General features: G+C 39.8%; 1 protein-coding gene across 16 annotated transcripts in view; it reads right to left on the minus strand.

The window, feature by feature from the left end:
• Positions 1 to 20,995, minus strand: part of lrrfip2 (leucine rich repeat (in FLII) interacting protein 2) — a 29,741-nt gene that overhangs the window by 949 nt on the left and 7,797 nt on the right. Inside the window, exons 3-27 of one of the 16 annotated variants that reach the window (XM_028970754.1) lie at positions 16,245 to 16,331; positions 14,254 to 14,313; positions 11,768 to 11,821; positions 11,621 to 11,671; positions 11,445 to 11,519; positions 10,890 to 10,937; positions 10,692 to 10,754; positions 10,411 to 10,512; positions 9,989 to 10,036; positions 9,781 to 9,816; positions 9,616 to 9,672; positions 6,537 to 6,608; positions 6,195 to 6,308; positions 5,682 to 5,726; positions 5,259 to 5,390; positions 4,327 to 4,398; positions 3,644 to 3,814; positions 3,108 to 3,200; positions 2,483 to 2,575; positions 1,480 to 1,578; positions 1,168 to 1,300; positions 946 to 995; positions 761 to 881; positions 288 to 367; positions 104 to 208 (exon numbers count right to left, since the gene is read on the minus strand). In XM_028970754.1, coding sequence (XP_028826587.1) covers positions 104 to 208; positions 288 to 367; positions 761 to 881; positions 946 to 995; positions 1,168 to 1,300; positions 1,480 to 1,578; positions 2,483 to 2,575; positions 3,108 to 3,200; positions 3,644 to 3,814; positions 4,327 to 4,398; positions 5,259 to 5,390; positions 5,682 to 5,726; positions 6,195 to 6,308; positions 6,537 to 6,608; positions 9,616 to 9,672; positions 9,781 to 9,816; positions 9,989 to 10,036; positions 10,411 to 10,512; positions 10,692 to 10,754; positions 10,890 to 10,937; positions 11,445 to 11,519; positions 11,621 to 11,671; positions 11,768 to 11,821; positions 14,254 to 14,313; positions 16,245 to 16,331 — 2,061 coding nt within the window. The remainder of the gene's footprint in view (positions 1 to 103; positions 209 to 287; positions 368 to 760; positions 882 to 945; positions 996 to 1,167; positions 1,301 to 1,479; positions 1,579 to 2,482; positions 2,576 to 3,107; positions 3,201 to 3,643; positions 3,815 to 4,326; positions 4,399 to 5,258; positions 5,391 to 5,681; positions 5,727 to 6,194; positions 6,309 to 6,536; positions 6,609 to 9,615; positions 9,673 to 9,780; positions 9,817 to 9,988; positions 10,037 to 10,410; positions 10,513 to 10,691; positions 10,755 to 10,889; positions 10,938 to 11,444; positions 11,520 to 11,620; positions 11,672 to 11,767; positions 11,822 to 14,253; positions 14,314 to 16,244; positions 16,332 to 20,995) is intronic. The other 15 variants (XM_028970755.1, XM_028970756.1, XM_028970757.1 and 12 more) reach the window with 15 other exon arrangements.

Raw genomic sequence — 20,995 nt, forward strand, 5'->3', positions numbered from 1 at the left:
CTTTCAAAAGTGGAACAGACACCCTTACTTTAGACCAGTGATGAATTTACCAGAGAAAATTCACCTTTCCTGTATTTGATTTAAATATATATTTCACACCGACCTCTCTCTGCAGTTTCCTCTTCTCCACCTTGAGCTCGTCCTCAATCTTCTCAGAGTTATCAGCCGCTGCCTTGTACCGGGACACCTGCCCTTCTAGCCTGGTGACCTATAAGGTGGAACAGCAGAGGTGGCTAACTGAGAGAAAGAGGACTAAGGAAGTGCTTCAGAAATGTTTCACCACTTACATTCTGCTCCATTGTGGCCATTTCCTGTTCTGCTTTTGAGAGCTTGAATTTGTATTCGCTAATCTGTCGGTTGGCATCTCCTGTGTCCACAGAAATACACTTTTTAAAATAATATTTTATGTTTGCAAATGAATTTGCATCATTGCCTGGATGAAACCCTTATTCTTATTCTCTGTTATGTGTACGTAATTCAGGTACACAGGTAATTCAAGGTATGATTATGGACTAACTGCTGTACTCAAATGAATATGTATTAGGCTATGTTGAACTGCAGAGGCAGAAAAAACAAAACTGCAGAAAAACAAGGTGAATGCTCCACTGATGATCATGAGAGTTCCATATAATTCATTTTAAACCATAGTAGAAATCACATCTTGGATGCTCCTGTGATTATCCATTTTACTTTGAAAGTTCATCCTGGTCTGGGCATGAACACTGATGGTCATGGTGTGTGCATCCAAGTAGGTTCTTACTCTGCATCTCTATAAAGTGCAGGTCTGTGCCGTTCTCCATTTTCACTCCATCCATGACCACATCGTCCATCTTGACGTGCTTCTGTTTTTCGTCCTCTAACTGACTCTTCAGTTTACGGATCTGTGTGGATAGTCAGGCTCATGTTGTCGCTCCACAAGATAATTTTTTGATGCATGATTCTCACCTGTGCTAAGAGCTCCTCCTTCTCATCAGCAAGTTTTCGGAGCCTCACATCTGGGAAGAGAACATGACCATTCAGACCACCTGTAAATGCTCATGAAGCATCAACTTTGCATCTGAGCACAACTAACAGGACATTTAACCTTATTATTAACAATAATAACACAAAAAACACTACTAATAAATATTTTGTGTGTCCTGCTTGTCTTATGATGCCACATCTCACCCAAAGGTCCATCTCCAGCTGATTCTAGCACCTGTGCTGCCTCCTGTGTTACCACAGTGATGCCAGATGTGGTCGAATCATGGCACATGTCACCGTTGGGTGTGCCCTCTGGGATGATGACCAGGCCGTGTTTCTGTGTGAGAGGGGCGGGACATGAGATTCTAACTGAAGGTGAATTAACATTTTACAACATACATTTACTGATCAACAAGAGAACAACATTTCCCTTATGAATATGTTCACAATCTGCAAAGAGCTGTTCAGAAGGCCATGCTTCTTAGATGATTGCTGTCCTACCAGCTCCAGACCCACCTCTCCTCTGGTCTTCCCTTTCAGATCGGCCAGCTCATCTCTGAGCTCATCCCTCTCAGATCTAATGCAGTCAAAGTACTCTTTCTGTCTCTCTAGAGCCTGATCCATACACACAAAGAAAGAGGAAATACAAAGAGATAGAGGAAAATGGCACAGTTTGGAAACACACACAAACAAAGGCATGTCTTGAGCATATGTTGCAACAAGCAAGAGGAAACACAGATGTGTAAATGAGGCAGTAAGTCTGATGAAACAGGAATGACACAGCAGAGCAACACAGATCTGTGGTTTTATTTTAAGGGAGGACGTGCATGTGCTCCAACCAGCTGGGTGATAAGAATGATTCAGCAGTAGCACTTTCATGTGTGAGATCCAGTAGGTGGCAAACTGAGCCCTCTTCCTGATGACGTCTCCACACAGACACATTGTTTAGAACAAAACAGAGTGATCTGCAGCGGTACTGTTAATAAAGTATGTAAGTAATGCAAAATTGTGCAATCGAAGCAAATAAAAAAAAACTTTTTAAAAGGCCATGCAAATTATCAGAAGTTGAACAAGCCAACAGACTGGTGGTTCCTGTCTCTTATGGTGCTGTAATATGTCGTCTCATGTATTTTAACAATATATAAAATCTAAGTACAACAAATTTTGAATCTTGACTAATTTCTCCCTAATACCGGAAGAACATTTGAATGTAAAAATTGAGTAAAAATGAATCAACAGAATCATTACTGTTATAGTGTGCAGAATATTTAGGACAGCATCAAACCATGGGTCACTGTTCAGATGGAATGACACCTGAAATACAGCTCATATTACTGACCTAATCTAGACTTTTTTTTGTTTGTTTTTCCCTCTGCACCTCTGCAAGTCTCATGAGCTCCTCCACAGCTATTTTTGTGCAAGTCAAGTGGATCTACTGGATCTTTGGTTGATGCACTGGCTGGTGGATGATTGCAGTCTACTGCTCTCTGTGACTCAGTGTGCATGCTGCACCTCCTACCCCAATCTTTTTGTCCTTCCAGTTAATGGTTTCCTGCAGGCCGAACACCTCCTGAGTCAGAGTGTCTAACTTTAGCTGCATCTGCTGCTTCTCCTGCAGCACCACAATGGATGGAGTAGAATGTGAGTGCAAAGACAATATAACAGACAAAAAGTAATAAGGAGCAATGGAGGGGGGAAAAAACAAGTGACATAATGAGGCATGGAAGATAAATAAAGATGGATCTGGAATCTGTGGCACTCCACCTATTTATTGCGAGTTATCCTATCATTGACCTAATGAAATATTGACAACTCTATAGATTATGTGATTGTTCCTACATTGCATAAAAAAACTGGAACGTGTGCATGCAAATCAGAAGTGTCACTATGGAAACAACTGGTTGGCATTTTTCACAAGACTGGGCAACTCCTCCAATACATAAAGTAGTGAAACCTCTTTGCTCCAGTTATAGTTCCTTGGGGTTTATGTTTACTCCAGACTAATTTCTTGGAGGCTAAATCAGATATTAAGTGTTCTGAGCCACAATTGCTATTAGCTTCAACTACTGTATTAAGATTTGGTCCTAAAGTTGCCCAATTGGTCTTGTGATCTTGGAATGGAGTTCCTGCAAAGTCGGCATCACCTCTATAAACTCGTCTCTTTGCCGTATTCCCTCCTTCAGCTCCTCCTGTTTATGCTGCAGAACTGAACACGTATGCTTCTGTCTCTCCAGCTCCTGAGGAGGAAGCAGCACAGCCACCATTAGACAAAAGAAGGTTTACTGTTAATAAATTAAGCAGTAATTTTCCTAGATTTCCTATATGATCAGGGTTGGCTACCATTTAAACAATTTCTTATGGCACATGATTGGAGACAGTGCAGGTTATTGCTACTAACTTCAGTAAATAACCCAGCAGTTTTTTAATGGTATTTCAAAGACTGGGGACTTTTCTTCCCATTTATGTTAATTTTAGTTATCTTTATAATGTGTTAAACTATAGACCTTACACATCATACTCAATAAATTTTAAATTGAACCACACTGTAATTATTCTCAGGTTCGGTAGATCACAACTGTCTGATTTAATATTTCTTCAAAGCTCTTGTTGGAAGGTCATGGCTGGACAATTATGACAATAAACAATTATACATGTTTATACGTCTGGTTGGAGCTCTGACCTTTGACTTCTCTTCCATCTCCCTCCTCATTTCAGACATCTGCTCCTCCATCTCCTCGATCACATCCTTTAGGGTGTCCACCTGGTAGATCAGGTTGGCTTTGTCATTGTCCAACTGTGCATTGGACACCATGGCTTTCTTATACTTCTCCTCAACCTCGGAGAGTGACTCCTACAGGACAGGACACAACAGCAAACAGACAGGAACAGGTGGAGAGGGGGTCAGGATGACACCTCATTTTCAACTGTTTTACTGGGTGGTGAACAGCAAGAAGGTGCCTGGCATTCACGCCAGTGGAACAGCAGCTCAAATGAAAACCTGAGGAGCTAAAAGGAGCTCTGGTAGGAATATCTCCAGAAGTAATCCTGTGCTCATGGTTTGAAATGTCACAACATCCTGCTGATTAACTCACCAGGCCAGTGGCCTGATTGGCATAGTCTGATGACACAGAGTGGAAAACACAGGTCTACCTTCACCAACCAGAGGAGAGAAGTTGTGCCACTTCAATCTAGCAGTTCTTACCTAATTAAGCTCTTACACAATGACACACTGTGTATAAAATTGGATGCTTTTCACACCTTTAGAAAGAGAAGGTGGATTGAAAGGTGAATGATTAGTGAGTGTTCAAAAGGCACCCAGAAAATAAGTGGAAAGAGGCATGCAGTGAGCTCAGGACCCTCTACCTTCAGTTCCTTAAGCCCCTGCATGTAGCGCCCCTCAACATCCTGAATCTGGTCCTTTAGTTCATAGATATCCTGCAGGACAGGGAGGAATCGGATGGGTGAATGAGGGGAGGGGGAGAAGATCTGCTCTGCCTGACCGCAGATAGAATAATCATGATTTATACAGCAGGGGTAAAATAAAAATTAACAATCCATCAGATACAAGACCTAACTTACTTTATAGGCAGAAGAAAGTAGTGACTGGGATCAGCAAACACTACACATCCAATGAGCATTTTATAATGCTTTGATCATGATTGTGTAATTCAATTGTGATTCAATAAATATGATTTAGGATTCTTCATTTTTACAATAAAAAAAATATTGCCATACATCTGAAAGTTTATTCAAGTACACAATGCAACTATTCAAAAGCAATATTTCACAAAAGGTCCACCATATTATGGATGTAAAGTGTGGACTAAAATCAAACTGTTAATCGGCGTCACTCTTTCATGAGACATTAATAGACAGAGCATGGCAAAAAAGTTTAAATAATTTTGATTTTATATGACAGATGTGTGTTTTAATAAATACATAAAAATTAAGAAGTTTACTCAAATACTAGAATTAAAATAGAAATAGTTTTTTATTATTGTGCCATTCGTTTTCAAGTTCAAATTTAAAAACTCAGTAGACTGTGGGCTGCAGTGCGACACCAAATTAAAAGGTAGAGGTGAAAAATTAGTGCAGCACTATTGATAGTGCAGCATTCATACAATTACCCAGTTATATACTAGATTTTGGTTACTCATCTCTGATCACATCCCTCCAGCAACAGATTACTCACCAAGGAGGCCCACAGCAGAGACAAAGAACGGAAATAAGTTCGTTCAAGAAAGAACCAAGCAAAATGAAGACCAGACATGACTATTTCTGTGGGCTTGGGTTACCCGCAGCTCGCTCAGGGATGAGTCAGGATCAATAATGCTGGCCAGGTCTCCACTTCCCCGTCTGGAGGAGGTGCCGCCCAGAGACGCCAAAGCAGCAGCTGACAGGCCAGGGGTAGCACAGCGCGATGATGGCTATGGTCCATAAAAAAATGGGTCAAAAGGACATAGACCAACTCAGTCCGATATCTTTCACCTGGTTACACCCAACATGGACTGTTTACTCCTGTGAACTCCTGATCAACTAATGTGCTTAAACAGAGACACCCTTATCTAAAGAAATGTCCCAATTTCAGACTGATTAAGTTTTGTTGAAATATTACTGAAGTCACAGCCAATTGCTGAAGTAAACAGGAGTATTTCATTCTAATACTCCAATATGTCTCAGTCTTTGCCTGGTTTGAGGTTAGGTACATGCTCACTCACCCGGCTGTAGGACTCGGTGTACTGCTTGTCGCATTTTTCATCCAACTGGAAGGGGAAAGAAAAAGGAAAGAAATTGAGACCAATTTAATTCTTCCCAATGGAGAAGGTTTGTAAGGAAGATGATGTCTAGAGGTCCTCTGTTCCCTGGGATGGAAAGAGCCACTGTTTCTGTGGTAGACGTCCTCAGCAAAAATCACCCAGTCAAAGCAATCCAAACCAAAATAAAAGATCAGCACAACCTCAGAGCCATTACACCAGATACCAAGTTATTTCTATTAATGTCAACACACACACCTGAGAAGTTTGTAAGTATAAATAAATACATTATGCAGTTAATGGCAAAAGTTTACATCGATTAGACAGTAAAATCGGCATGTTTAACTTCAGGTTAACTTCTTGCTCACCAAAGAAATTCACACACATAGCAGGATGTTTTTCTGATCAGAATGAACTTTAAACTTGCGCTTTGTGCACAAAGCATGAGAAGCACTACACCATGCAGACCTCACTTACACCATCCAGATCAGGGATACTGATGTCGTCCAGGTCAGACACAATACTGCCACGCCGATTGGAGCGGCTAAAATAATCTGCTGCTGTCTCGCTTATGTCAGAGAAGTCAGATGACTGCACAGCGGCAAAGGAAAGATGAATAAAAACCAGGTGAAAGCAAATAGTTGAAAGTGTCAAGTAACAAACAAATGAAAAAGAGGGAGGTTAAGGATAAAAACTGATTTATGTTCCAGTCACTGTCCAATCTATGACTAAAAGCATGCAGTTGGCAGACACACCCACCAACTCATGCTTTATCTAGTCCTGCCGTGTGCCAAGACAGACATGTGACTGTAGGCTCACCACACTCCCTCTTCTGCCCTGACTGTAGCGGCTCTGGGACACGGTGCTGGAAGAGTCATCATCAGATGAGGACTGGCAAAAGTTTAAAAAAAACACAAAAATAAAATAAATCAGGCATTCTTTACTTAATCCATCCACACCACTGTCCACATGCACACAAACCTTATTACACTTCCTTGCTGCACAGCCAAGTAAACGTAGAGCATTAGTGAAACCATTTTGTGTACAGGACCACAAAACAAACAGGACCCCACAGGAACGCTTGCTATGTTAAACTTTTAAGTGCCAATACTGAAGACAAGTCTACTAGGTTGAAAAGCCACAACCTCAGCAGCTGACATCCTGCATATACTTGTGGTAGAAAAAGTGTCTATTTGTGTTTTGATTGTGTATTAATTGTGTGTAACTGACTGCACTATGCACTAAATAAGATAGATATACAGTGGATACGGAAAGGTTTTTTGCTTTTTGCCAAAATCATAATGTTAACTTTTTCCTCATTAATCTACACAAAGCACCCCAGATTGACAGAAAAAAAAAAAAAACACAGAATTGTTGACATTTTTATAGTTTTAACAAAGAAAAACTGAAGTATCACATGGTCCTAAGAATTTAGACCCATGGCTCAGTATTTAGTAGAAGCAACCTTTTGATATAATACAGGGTCTTTTTGGAAAAGATGCAACAAGTTTGCCATTCCTCCTTGCAGATCCTCTCCATTTCTGGCAGTTTGGATGGTAAACGTTGGTGGACAGCCATTTTTAGGTCCCTCCAGAAATGCTCAATTGGGTTAAAGTCAGGGCTCTGCGGAGCCATTCAAGAGAGTCATGGAGATGCTGTGAAGCTGTTACTTTAACTGTGTGCTTAGGGTCATTGTCTTGTGGGAAGGTAAACTTTTGGCCCAGTATGAGGTCCTGAGCATTCTGGAGAAGGTTTTAATACAGGATATCCCTGTATCTGCAAAAAAACCCTACATCATGATTCTGCAACCACAATGCTTCACTGTTGGGACATCAAGCCGTGGTGGCCTAGCGGTTAAAAAAAGGTGCCACTGAGGTGCAACTGATCAAAGCACCGTCCCCACACACCACTCCCCGGGCACCTAAAATGGCTGCCCATAGTTTTTCCATTGTTAATAACAATTCTGTTTTCTTCTGTCAATATGGGGTGTACATTAAGGGAAAATAGCTGCAATATAACAAAGAGTGAAACATTTAAGAGAGTCTGAATACTTTCCATACCCACTTTACGTCACGCTAGTGTTGCACAATATGCATTGTCTTTGTTTACATCACGTTTTCAGAATCTGAATTGGCAAGATTGCAATGTTTTGAAAGGAACTTATAATTATTATTTCCCTGACGTTGCTAGGCTACAATTTGGATTTTCTCTTACTCATTAAACAAAAACCTAAAATTTCCACTTTCACCAAGTCATAAATGACTGTGAACACACACACGTTGATTATTCAATTGCTGTAGCTGATAAGTTGTATAAATGCAAGGTAATACACCCGCTCTTCCACTTGCTGCACTTTTTATGCAAAGTTTCAAAATAACAGTTCCAAATGGAAATACACAGTTTTAAAGGGATTATAATGGGATTTCATTTTGGGGTCAAACTAAAAGTGTAAATCAATCATGCACTTTCACACTTGAGAAAGCTGTAGATAATAGAGAAAGCTGTAGATAATAGGGTTAGGGTTTTATTTTGAAATTTTGCATAGTCAAAAGTGCAGCAACTGGAAGAGTGGCTGTATTATTACTAGTGGTGGGCCGTTATCGGTGTTAACGTAAAAAAAATTAGCGCCATTAATCTATTCACAAAGTTGGGTTGGGAGCTGGGTCTATACTACGCAAGCTATTGTGCCGGAGTTAAATGGTTACACTAGATTTATAAGTATATTTCTTCTTTCTTGTGTCTTTTAGTTTCTTACTTCCTAAAGACTTTTATTTTGTTTTTGAGACCCGTTTAGTTCTCTTGGACACATGGCGTGATTTGTGAGAGGTGTGTGGGGTTTGTGTGCAAAAAGTTATTTCTTTCATTTTAATTTATGTACATATTAGGAATATTTTGCATATGTGTTATTTTGTGAATATTTTTTAATGTTCTTATAATACTGTATATTGTAGAGAGAGGTGCAGAAAGACGCGATGTTCTGACGCGACCTTGCTTTTTGCACAGAAAATCTCTTGGGTGTCAGCTCATCATTTGTGGTTCAAGAAACGAAATCAAAAAGTTACACAACACAGAAGAAGAACCGCTACACTATGATGACTTTCACCTTGATATTTTAGCGCGGATGTATACCTAGCCAAATTGCACTGTAGGGGGCGAGAACGAGTCTTTGAACTGTGAAATTACCACATCAAACGTGATGTGGTAACATGGATGCAGCTATTTAACTGAATAAACAGTTGGTAAACACAAGTACATCTTATTGAACACAATTTATTTTCATCACCAATTATCATAATAGAACAGCTTTCTCAAGCAGTTTGTGATTCATTTTGGAAACAGGAGATGAGCCCCTGGTCTAATGCGCCATCTGGCTTGAGAAACCAGTTCTCAAAGACTTACTTTTAGTCATTATTTGGGTAGCACACATATTCTGAATGCCTTCGGCAGAATTCAAATGAGCCATTTTAATCTAGATTAATGTAGATTAATGTAGATTAATCTGGAATCTAGATTAAGAAAATTAATCTATGCTGACCTCTAATTATTACACATTTTCACAATTTATCAGCTGCAGCAATTGAAAAACCATGTGAAATACTTTTTCCTGGAGGGCATATCAAAAAATAATCGAGAAGCACTGTTTTAATGTAATCCACTGTACCATTTATGTTATGCCACATCATAGCAAGGGTCAATGGATTACTCTCCTCTAAATGTTGCTGTTACCTACAGTTTAAATGTGAGCAGGGAATTACAAAGGCAATATGTCTGCCATATTGTAGGTAGTAGACATTATTTATAACAAACGGCGCACAATCAACGGTAAATGACATGACCTGTATAACCCAGATCAGGCTGCTGTTAGAGAAGTGAGGGTGTTGTGTGAGGCGAAGCTCACCACCGGGCTACTTCTGGTGGAACTGGCACCCGACGAGTACCAGCTGTATTCCGAGGGCTGAGGGCAGGGAGGAGTAAAGTGGCAGAAACAGACAGGGCATTTATGTTCACACCAGACTCTAGTGCACTATCAATCATGAAGGAGGTTACCATGGACAACACTTACAGCCCTGTAGAGGCCGCCGTCATCGTAAATGGAGGCCTGCGGGTAGATGTGCATGGCTCAATGTAAACTACAGAGAATCGCTCAAGCCTCAATCAGCAAAGCATTCTGCATTTATTAACCAAGAACACACACACACACTTTTGGAAATGAATCATAAGGAAGACTGCGGTGAGGGCCTGCAAGCTGAAGATGAAAAGTGAACACTGACCAGGCTATAGCTGCGACTCATGCCTGTTGAGGTGGTGGTGGGAAGGGTCTGTGGAGGGGTGTGCAGGGGTGTGCGGTTAGAAGACAGACTGGAATCCGCAGGATGTGATCAAACGGGTCACATTGAACACTGTTGGATGAGGGGCTTATCCTGGTCTTAACTAGTCTGAATTGTTATTTAATGTAAATTCTGGGATCTCTCAAGACAATTTTTTTCAGTATAAAATAAAGGGTTAGCACAAGATATTGGTAGTACTTCATACACTGGTATTCATTATTGACTTAGAGTTGAAGACTTAAACTTGTGTGCATTGACTAATGATGACAAGTCGACTACAAGTGTTATAAAGCACTAGCTTCAGCAAAATTCTAAGCCACCCATTATAGAAGAGCAGTGTGACAGGGCAAAGGTGAGAGACAAACCCGAGGCTGGACGGTTGAACTGGACATGGTTGAGAGGGCCGGTGGAGGAGGTTTGGAGTTCTTTAGGGTGCTGTAGTTCCTTTGGTCATGGTACAGTCCAGTCTAGTAGGGCGGTATGTGAAGAATGTGTTTCAGAACCAAGCCCCATTTTACAAGAAACACACACACAAACTGGTAATACAAATCAGTTCTATTTAAAATAATTAGTTTGCTTTTTCAGATACAAGACTCACACAAAAAGAGAGAAAGTTCTCATGCAAAGCAGCTGCATGCCTACTGACCAGCAGGTTCCTGGAGCTACTTGTGACCGACGTCTTCTTATGTAGGTCACTGTACACAGAGCTCTAACAAGCAGTGATACAGAGGCGTGAGATGCCTTACAGTAGTGTCTGGCATTTTATCCAAGACTCCCAACTTCTTCTGAGGTCTGTTCTAAAGTTTTCTAAAGTTGATACTGAGATGTTGCTGAGGGTACGTACTGTAGAGCTTGAGCTCTTCAGGGCTGACCTGGAGGAGAGCCCATCTGACTGCAGAGAGAGCAGCAGGTGAAGTCACTTTCAAAAGCCAAAACAGGATGAGCTTCGAGTTATGTGACATTAACAAACAAAAAACAGCCATAGGAGGTCAAACACAAGCAAATTTACACAAGACTTTAGAAGCAGGAGAAAACCACCACTAAAGAGTCCGCATCATAGCAAGGGTCAATGGATTACTCTCCTCTAAAAGTTGCTGTAACCTACAGTCTAAAATGTTATCAAGATGGTTTCCGGATCATGTGCAAATCTGAACAGGGATCATTTATAAATGGCTAGAAGCCAGCATTTGCAGACGTACACTGAACATTCCTGTCAGGAGAGTCATGTAGCTAGAGCTTTTACAGGCTCTAAAAATATTCTAAAAAACATCCAACAAGTTAGATGTAACTTTTACCCTACTGTAACAAACAGAAAAACACAGAATAAATGTAAATAAAATCATGCTTTTTTTCAGTAGAAGTGAACAAGCGAGCATTGCTAAGACACAACGAAACCCACCACCAAATCTTTTCGGCGTGAATTACTAGGCCGGCTCCGATGTGAGCTTCCCAGATCACGCAGTGAGGCAGATGACTTGGAAAAACATAAGACAATTCAAACACACAGCAAAAGACGGATAATTCTGTACAACTCACATGGCATCATATGGTCATGAAAATAAATTAAGTACACACCCTGTAACTGCTGTTGCTGATACGGACGGACATAGCATCGTCCCCCAAACCCTAATCAAGATGAAATGCAAAGAGATGTAGATGTGGAGAGAATAAATAAAGGGTGAAGAAAAAATAAGAAGAGAGACAGGATGGCAAGGGAAGTACCCTCCTATGGTGGCTGCTGGATCGTTGAGTGTGCTGGGCCTTTTCAGTGTCAGCCTATACAGCAGGATGGGATGAGATATGGAAAAGGAGTAATAGTTACAAGCAAAAAAACAAGAGGGAAGAATCTCTTAGATACAACCATTCTTATCTATTTTTATGTGTGTCACAAACTTTCACACACACACACACACACACACACACACACACACACACACACACACACACACAGTACAGACCAAAAGTTTGGACACACCTTCTCATTCAATGTGTTTTCTTTATTTTCATGACCATTTACATTGGTAGATTCTCACCGAAGGAATGAAAACTATGAATGAACACATGTGGAATCATGTACTTAACAAAAAAAGGTGAAATAACTGAAAACATATTTTATATTCTAGTTTCTTCGAAACAGCCACCCTTTGCTCTGATTACTGCTTTGCACACTCTTGGCATTCTCTTGATGAGCTTCAAGAGGTAGTCAAAAGGTGTGCATTATCAGGGTTAATTAGTGGAATTTCTTGCTTTATCACTGGGGTTGGGATCATCAGTTGTGTTGTGCAGACATCAGGTTACTACACAGCAGACAACCCTATTGGACAACTGTTAAAATTCATATTATGGCAAGAACCAATTAGCTAACTAAAGAAAAATGAGTGGCCATCATTACTTTAAGGTCAGTCAGTCTGGAAAATTGCAAAAACTTTAATTGTCCCCACAATTTTGTAGTCGCAAAAACAGTCAAGCTGACTGTGCTTGGTCTGATGAGTCCAAATTTGAGATCTTTGGTTCCAACCGCCGTGCCTTTGTGAGACACAGAAAAGGTGAACGGATGGATTCCACATGCCTGGTTCCCACTGTGAAGCATGGAGGAGGAGGTGTGATGTTGTGGGGGTGTTTTGCTGGTGACACTGTTGGGGATTTTTTAAAGAAAACATATTGAATGAGGTGTGTCCAAACTTTTGGCCTGTTCTGTGTGTGTGTGTGTGTGTGTGTGTGTGTGTGTGTGTGTGTGTGTGTGTGTGTGTGTATATATATATATATATATATAAAAACACACCATGTGAAAGCCCCAAACAAGAGGGAGTATTTAAGCAGAACACAAAGTCTATTACACAGATGTTTTCTGAGAGAGTCATCTCTCTTAAATAAATTAATAAATAGCCGTTAAATCCCGGAGACCGTAATTTAACCCTACTAGCACCATGATTTTCAACATTGCACCGATACTAATAACATTTATTGTTCCTCATAAGAGCCAGATGCCTGACTCAATAATTAGAGATTCTTATAAAAAAATATATAAAAATGACATGCAGCCTAGAATGAAATGACTCAAAAGCAGGACATGGCTTGGCCACGAAAGATGAAATTATCACTCTGGTCCATACAAATCTGTCTCCGCACTCCTTAGGAGAGGCCTGATGCTGACCATTTATTCATCTTATTACACACACACACACACACACACACACACACACACACACACACACACACACACACACACACACACACACACACACAAAGTTCCACAAAACTGACCGCAGATCTATTCGCCAGTTCATGCTGTTAATACAGCACCCCAAAGCAGGCAGGTTAACCCACTGCTGTAAAACACACTGCCACACATTACAACTTACTACTTCTGGGAGAGCTACAGTGGGGTTCGATTATGTAATCAAAGGTTATAACTCAGCGCATAACTCAGTCTCAGCTTTATTGCTCAGTTCAGCTTCCAGCAGGGTAGAGGGAAAAAAACAAAACCAACCAACACATACTTACACGCCCACCTCCAAATATTGTTTGGGTTAGAATACATATGCACACATGCATCATTATTGAAGTGTTGATTCTGCACTTTTTAACACCAGACACAAACTGATGCACCAATGAAAACATTAAAAATAACTGCCCCTATAACATAGCAATTCCTCATTTCCATCTTCGCTGTGAGCAAACTACTTGCATGTAATAATAAAAGAAAAAATAAAGGTATGGGCTCAGTCCGTTCAAACCTAGCCCAAATATGTTTTTGAATGTAGAACTTCACTGAATGTCTCTGTTACTTTAGGACTAGGCTTAATCTGTGAAATGGAAACTGACTTACTTTATAATTCTACTCATGCTCTAACTTATTGGGGACAGTCTAGTGAATGACTGTATAGAAATGCACACAGCAGCATACAAATGGCCAGGGTTTCAGAGATCAAGCACAAACACACATGTACACTGCTGGTGTAAAGCTAATGGAAGAAGCTTTTGCAAGAAGAGTAAATGGATGAACATAAAACAAGACAGCAGGAATTTAACAAGGAGTGGAAAAGGCCTGAGAAAGTAAGTTGTATGGCTAATTAACTAGATTTAAGTTTAAGTGACTACTTCTTCAAAACAAAATGTAATTACAAAATGGTGGCGGGTAGAAAATTTGGTTAACACACACAATTTATTAGTTAAAGGGCAAATTTCAATCATGCACCCTGCCCTACCATCCACTGGTGGATCTGACCCCACTTTTTGTTGGAGGAGTGGTGATGGTGATGAGAGAGCTGTACAGACACACACAAACATGTTACTGAATACTCAAAATTTTGCAATTTAATTGCACTTACATCTCAAAACTAAACATGTCAAAGATCTCAGGTGAAGATGGGTATGTGGAGTTTGTGCGGTGGACATTTAAATGATAGCATCTAAATATTTATCTTGCAGGTGCTGCTGAAGAATTCTTCAATATGAAGATTACGGTAATATTTTAGCTAATTAGAGAAGCAATTGCTATCTTAGGTAACAAAAACCTTAGTTACACCAATTATGATATGCTGTTAATAAACGTTTATGTCTGCTACATTGCAACTTCTCACTCATATTTACTGGAAACCATGATAAATTTAACTTATAGAAACCAATTAAATAGGAAGCTCTGTGATTAGGACTGGGGGATATGGAAAAAAGCTTGTCAATGTTTTTTTTTTTTTTCCCCCTGACACACACACTAGGGTTGTCAAAAAAAAAAAAAAAATAGCACTAATTAGCAGTTAGCACTCCTATCTGCGGTTTCCCAGAATTCACCAGCAGACTACAATGATTTAACAGGAAATGCAGCAGCCAGTCCCTCCCCCGGCTACCAAGAGGACTCAATGTTTACACATAATTCTGCAGCAACAAGCTTGCTAGAAAATCTAAAAAGCAAGAACACTTTCTTCTGAAGTATTTTAGTTTGTGTTGGGCTCAGTTTTTATCATTTTAGTCAGGCTGTTTCAAGCTTGTTCGGTAAATGTCAGTCAGAAAACATGAAAATTTGTTTTATTAAATGCTCATTTTTGATAAATTGTTAATTTTATTTGCAATTCTCGGGGGCCATGCTCACTATGTTATTGCGAGAGAGATGCAAAAATGCGTGAAGTAAAAAATTTAAGTGTTTATGGCCAGGGAGCTGGTAACAAGGGTGCCTCTTAGTGTTTTAGGCATAGCACTAGCGAAAGTGGAATATATGGTTTGTTGTTGTATTGCTGATATAGAGCTGTTTATTTTTTTTTTTATGGAAACACCAGTGCTTGCTTGGGTCTGGGCCTGTAAAGTCTTGCATTAAACAAGCTCTAAGGGATGATGCTTCTTCCAGTGTAAGCCTATTGCTTTAAGTACTAATGACACTGTGTAATTGATACGAGGGCGGGACAAGTTGACGTGTGTCCCGAGACAGAAAGAAGGGTTTTTCTTTTGGAATTGCACTGGCTGTTCTCTTTTTAAAAGTGTAGCTGCACAGTATATGAATACTTGTGTTCTGGAGAAATGAAAAGGACCTTGTCCTGCTGGATTTGTTTGCTGGACCTGTATAGTTGCTGCGCACCATGAGCCATAATTAGCAGAGCTTAGCAGAGCACTGTTTTCGTTTTCATTGGCTTCTTGTGAAATCACAAAGGTGGATTGAATGAGTGCTATCAACTATATATATCGACTGTCTAGTCTTTTGATCCAGGAAAATAATGAAGACTTTTATTGATATTTTTCTGTAATACACCTTTTCTGATAGACAATTATCTGTAACCACAACGTGGGTCAAAACTGTTGCTTCCATTCCACAAATACTTGTAAAACACATAAACAATGCAAACCATTCATGGAGAAGGGAAAGAGTGCATGCCTGCAAAAAATTATAAACAGCTCGAAATAAGTCAGAAAATACAAAAACTACAAAGAGATACCATGCCCATATTTTTTAAATATTGCCATATGACCGTATTTTGTGGGATATTTTTGTGTTGTGCTCCACTGCCAAAAAGCGTCTTTATGACAATATGATAATAATTTGGCATCAGCTAAGAACATTCATTACACCTGGGTGTCACACAAAAATGGCTCTGAGTCTTCTATATAGTTCCACTCCCGGCCTTCAATCACTCAGTGCACTTTGACAAGTGCAACTGCGTAAACACATCCTCAGTGAAAAGGAAGGTAAGGTTTCTGGGATGTATCCTACCTCTTTCTGCTGCCGCTCAAGCTCTCTCATGCGAATGTCACGTGCCTCCGCCCGGGCAGCCCTTTTAGCAGCAAGTCTGGCCTCAGCCTGAGGAAGACAAGGAAAGAACAGTTAGCAGGCCCAGGTTGATCATAAGCATGAACTCAATGAAGACCACAAAGACACAAACATTGTAGACCATTCTTAAACACATGTTCAATGACAATTGATGAAATGCCTACTTCCCTTCCACCACTAGGGGGCACGGGAAAGTTCAAAACATAGCCAAAAGTCCATACCCTTATCTGGGTCTTCTGGTTTCAGCTCTCAGGCTGCTGCTTGATTAATGCCTTTAAACTGACAACTGAACAGCTGACAAGCTCCCACTCCAAACAAGAAGGACAAGACCAGCCAGAGAGATCAGAGAGGTCAGGCTTGGCCAGAAAGAGCAGCTGCTAAGGACTCCCAGTGTAATGTACAATGTGGGTGTACAGTGTCGGGTGTACACCAGCCCAAAGCATACAGGTAGGTTATGTAACCGGCTGTAAGTAACTGGTCTACAGTGACGTAACTGTGGGGCACACACCTGTACAGCACACTGTGTGTAGTACGGCATCACTAGCACCACCTCAAGGATTAGAGCTCCTCTCAGATCCTCAAAAAGAATTCGGTGGAGACCAACAGGCGCTCTGACAACAACACATGGTGATCACAAAATGTTAACAATACAACAACATGGATCTTTTCACTTCCTTAAAAGAAATGAGGCCCTAAGGATACTCCTTAGCAGTCTTGTTAATGGAGCATGCATGATGTAGCATGGTAGATCAAGACCAAAATAAATGTCCGGATGAGTTACAGGACCTCAGAAGTACTTCCCTTCATAAAACATTAATGTTAACTAGAAATTAATTTAGAACTACAAAACCTCATGAACTGTTCAAATTTGAATATATTAGGTAATTTGAAAGGCACAAAAAACACACTGCAACAAGCCAAAATGCTTGGATTGATATAATTTGCTATAGGTGCATTGCAATCAGGACCTAATCAAATCAGCATCATGTGTCCCTATCAGTCTGGGGACAGAGGAACAGTCAGCCATCTAGTGTACACTACAAACTATTTTTGTCAACCAATCACAATGTTCACAAAATAATCAAAAGCCGAGATGTAAGAAGTGGGATGACGTTGTGATGACATGGAGGGAGGTGTGTCTGACTGGTGTGTCTTAGTTAGAGACTAATTTAAGAAGTGTGCCCCCAACCACACCCTTCTCCAATGAGAGACAGGATAGTCCATTTTTAAAGACAATTCCACTATTCTGCTGCAGCAGCTATAGAAGAGCCGGACGACATACTGCAAAAAAAAAAAAAAAAAAAAAAAAAGGTTTCTTCCTGTAGAAACACAGAACTGATTTAACCAGCATGTGTCACATATTCAAACCGCAATGTAGTCATTAAGCATGCAATGTGTAATATTTTTTGTTAAAGAATATAAATGGGAGAAGCAGCAAGCTAGTCCTGTCTCCTAAAAACCTTGTGTAAAAACAGTCCGCACTTCCTCTCACCATAAAACAGGGTGCAATATTATTATTATTAATCTTCTGATATACTTTATACTTTGCATATGTAATGACTCATGTTCATGATTGCGGGTGGCTGGAGCCAATCACACCGGGCCTCCGGAACACCAAATTATTATTGGAAAATACTTAACGTAAACATGTCATTGTGTGAACAGTAAATAAACTTTCCTCTTAGTCTTAATCAAGTATTCAGTTAGCTAATTGCATAAACCCTTTTTATCGAAGAAGTTGGCTAAATGAAAAAACGATCAGTATTGTACTTTTCAGCAGGAATGAACAGAGAAATTTGCCTTTCGGATAAAGACAAGATACCCTTTTTTTTGTTTTTTTTTGTTGTTTTGTTGACCCTTTGTTTGCATTTGAAAACAAGCTACAACTCTTCATCTCTAACATAGAAACAGGTAATTTACTACACTTTGAAAAGAGTTTAAAGATGCGTACACAGCAAGTGATCCTGCTCAACATCTTGATCTTCAGCAGCTAGCAGGTTTCACATCTAATCTCCTGCAGTCATTCAAAGCGTGCTTTGGAGAATTTTGTGAGTAGACTAATCACCCATCCACACGAGTGTGCCGTAGACAGTGCCGACCTGAGTTACATCCCCAGTGACTCAGTCACAGATTTTGAGCAACAAGCTGCTGACCTGAAGGCTTCAGACATGTGGGTGAATGAGTTCAAGTCATTAAATGAAGATTTGGAAAGACTTGCACTACAGCAAGCAGAGTTGGAAAGCAATCACAAGTGAGAAATAAAAAAAACTTCAACCCACGGACCAGCTGATTGTCAAAACTTGGAATGTGCTTCCAGTCAAATACCACACACTACAGCATGTATGGACAATGTTTGGCTCTATGTATGCATGAGAGCAGTCTCTCACATCTAAAGAACATTAAGACCTTCCTACGATAACGTTTAACGGATGGAAGTTGGCATGAAGCTTAACCTCACCACGTATCATCAACCAGACTAAAAAGCAATCAGCAAAACCATGCAGCACCAGAAGTCGCACTAACTTTATTAGGCCTGAAATGATTATTCAAGTTACTCGAATTATTTGATTACAAAAAATGTTCAAGGAAAATTCTTTGCCTCGACATATCACTCCTGGGGAGCTATGGAGTGCGGAGCTTGCTAGCACCAGTTTCATTGTGTAAAAGGCATAAAATGTCTAAAGTGTGGGACCATTTTACGCTGCGTAAGGTGGACAACGTAGTGCAGTGTATACACTGTAAAACGGACCTGGCCCTACCATAAAAATACTTAGTCAATGCTACAGCATCTTAACCGAAAGCATCCTCACGTAAACTGCACTTCTCCAAGTGGACTCGGAGCTTGTACAAGGTATCGTATTTCTAACTGATATGAACATTAGCGCTTCTTTTGTTATTTGTTATGAGTCGATAGTGACGAGGCATGATAAGTAGCAAGAGAGCAAATTCACCAAGATCTTACTCATGTAAATCATCTCTCCCTCATCTCTCCCTCCCTGTATTGTTTAAGTTGGATTATTAGTAAAACTTGAATTGTTTTGTACTTTTATACTTTTTTTTTCTCTTTATTCTCAGGTGGGCTATAGCAGGGACTACACCCCTTTTTACTTTTTTTTTAATTAAAATAAAACTAAGGACAAATAGGCTAACATATGTTTCATAGTTTTTTTTTTCCATGTACAGAGCCAGTAACCCAAAGGTTTTAAGCTTTGATCTAGGGCTGCATGATTTGGGGAAAAAGACATATTGCGATTATTGAGATCAATATTGCAATATGTGATTGCGATATGATAAAGGACACTTGCTTGTATATCAATGAAAAATCACATACTAAAAGTGAAATGTTTAATTTCAAAGTGAAACATACAAACTACTTATAACAACCTGAAATGCCCAGTGCTTTCAAAATACAATATTGTACAAAATTAAATAAAATCACAAAAACTTGTTTACATTACTGTCGAACGACAAACCCTGGTAAGGCTAAACAACTGTTTTGATTATATTTGGCCATTATACAATCCCGTATTATAGTTCTTACGTTTAACCAAAACGTTGTTTGGAGGCTGACTTGAACAAAGGGATGCATAGCTTTGCTAGCTTAGCTACGGTTAAGATTTTATAATGGCCAAATATATTCAAAACAATTGTCCAGCCTTACCTATGAAATGTAATCCCCCGGGATCTGGTTTGGAGCATACAGCGGTTTGTACAGCCCCAAGCAGCACAAGAGTGAGGCATTTTTATCCACAGCAGAGCCTATCGTAATATGGTGGCGACGTTGACGTACGATTCAGCGCTTAATGCGGCGTCTAACCATATGTCTACGAATCAAAAGTCATGTGACCAAACACGTCACATCCAACTGAAGTGAGACTCGCAAGTCAGCTCACAAACTTTGAGAGAATGAGAGAATGGATCGGATATGTTGCCGATCCAATCCATGTACTAATCATTTAAAATCGCAGCTTTTTGCGTTCATGTAATCGCACAGACTGACATAGTTATTTAAAAACGCAAAAGTATGAGTTATCCGATCCAAAGTTATTCAAAATGGACAGAATACTCTATTCCAAAAATATTCGATAGTTGCAGCCCTTTAATCATTGGTTAGCAACAGCATAACAACATTATGACTTATTTTACTTTAAAAGTGTTGGTCCTCTATAAAATGAACAATTTACACATTTTTAGTTTTAAACATATTGTATTGCTCTCACAGGATAACATTTTAAAATAAGTGCCGTTCATTGCTCTTTCAGCCAAAAGGATTCCCGACGCCTGATTTATACTGTGGTTTCTTTTTTGTTTGGTGAAAGATGTCAAAAAAAAAAAAAAAAAAAAAAGTCGATAGGTGGGTATTCTGTGTACCCTCATACACTACTGTTCATAAAATCGGTCCCATTCCAGCTCATCTGGAAGTACATTTAGTTTATTACATTAACACTGTACCTAAACTAAAATGTAAAATGCTAACAAACAGTACATTTCCCTTTTAGTATTTAACAAATGTGGAACCTGAAGTCCTCTAATCTCTAGTTATATAATATGTGCACTGTATAGGCTCGAAAGCCTACTAGCAATTAAGCATATTAGGTGATGTGCATTATATAGTTTGATGGTAACTTGAAAGCACGTTGTAAGTTGCTCTGGATAAGGGCATCTGCCAAATGCCGTAAATGTAAATCTATATC

The sequence above is a fragment of the Denticeps clupeoides genome, chromosome 2 (genome assembly GCF_900700375.1).
Source record: "Denticeps clupeoides chromosome 2, fDenClu1.1, whole genome shotgun sequence".
Taxonomy (NCBI): domain Eukaryota; kingdom Metazoa; phylum Chordata; class Actinopteri; order Clupeiformes; family Denticipitidae; genus Denticeps; species Denticeps clupeoides.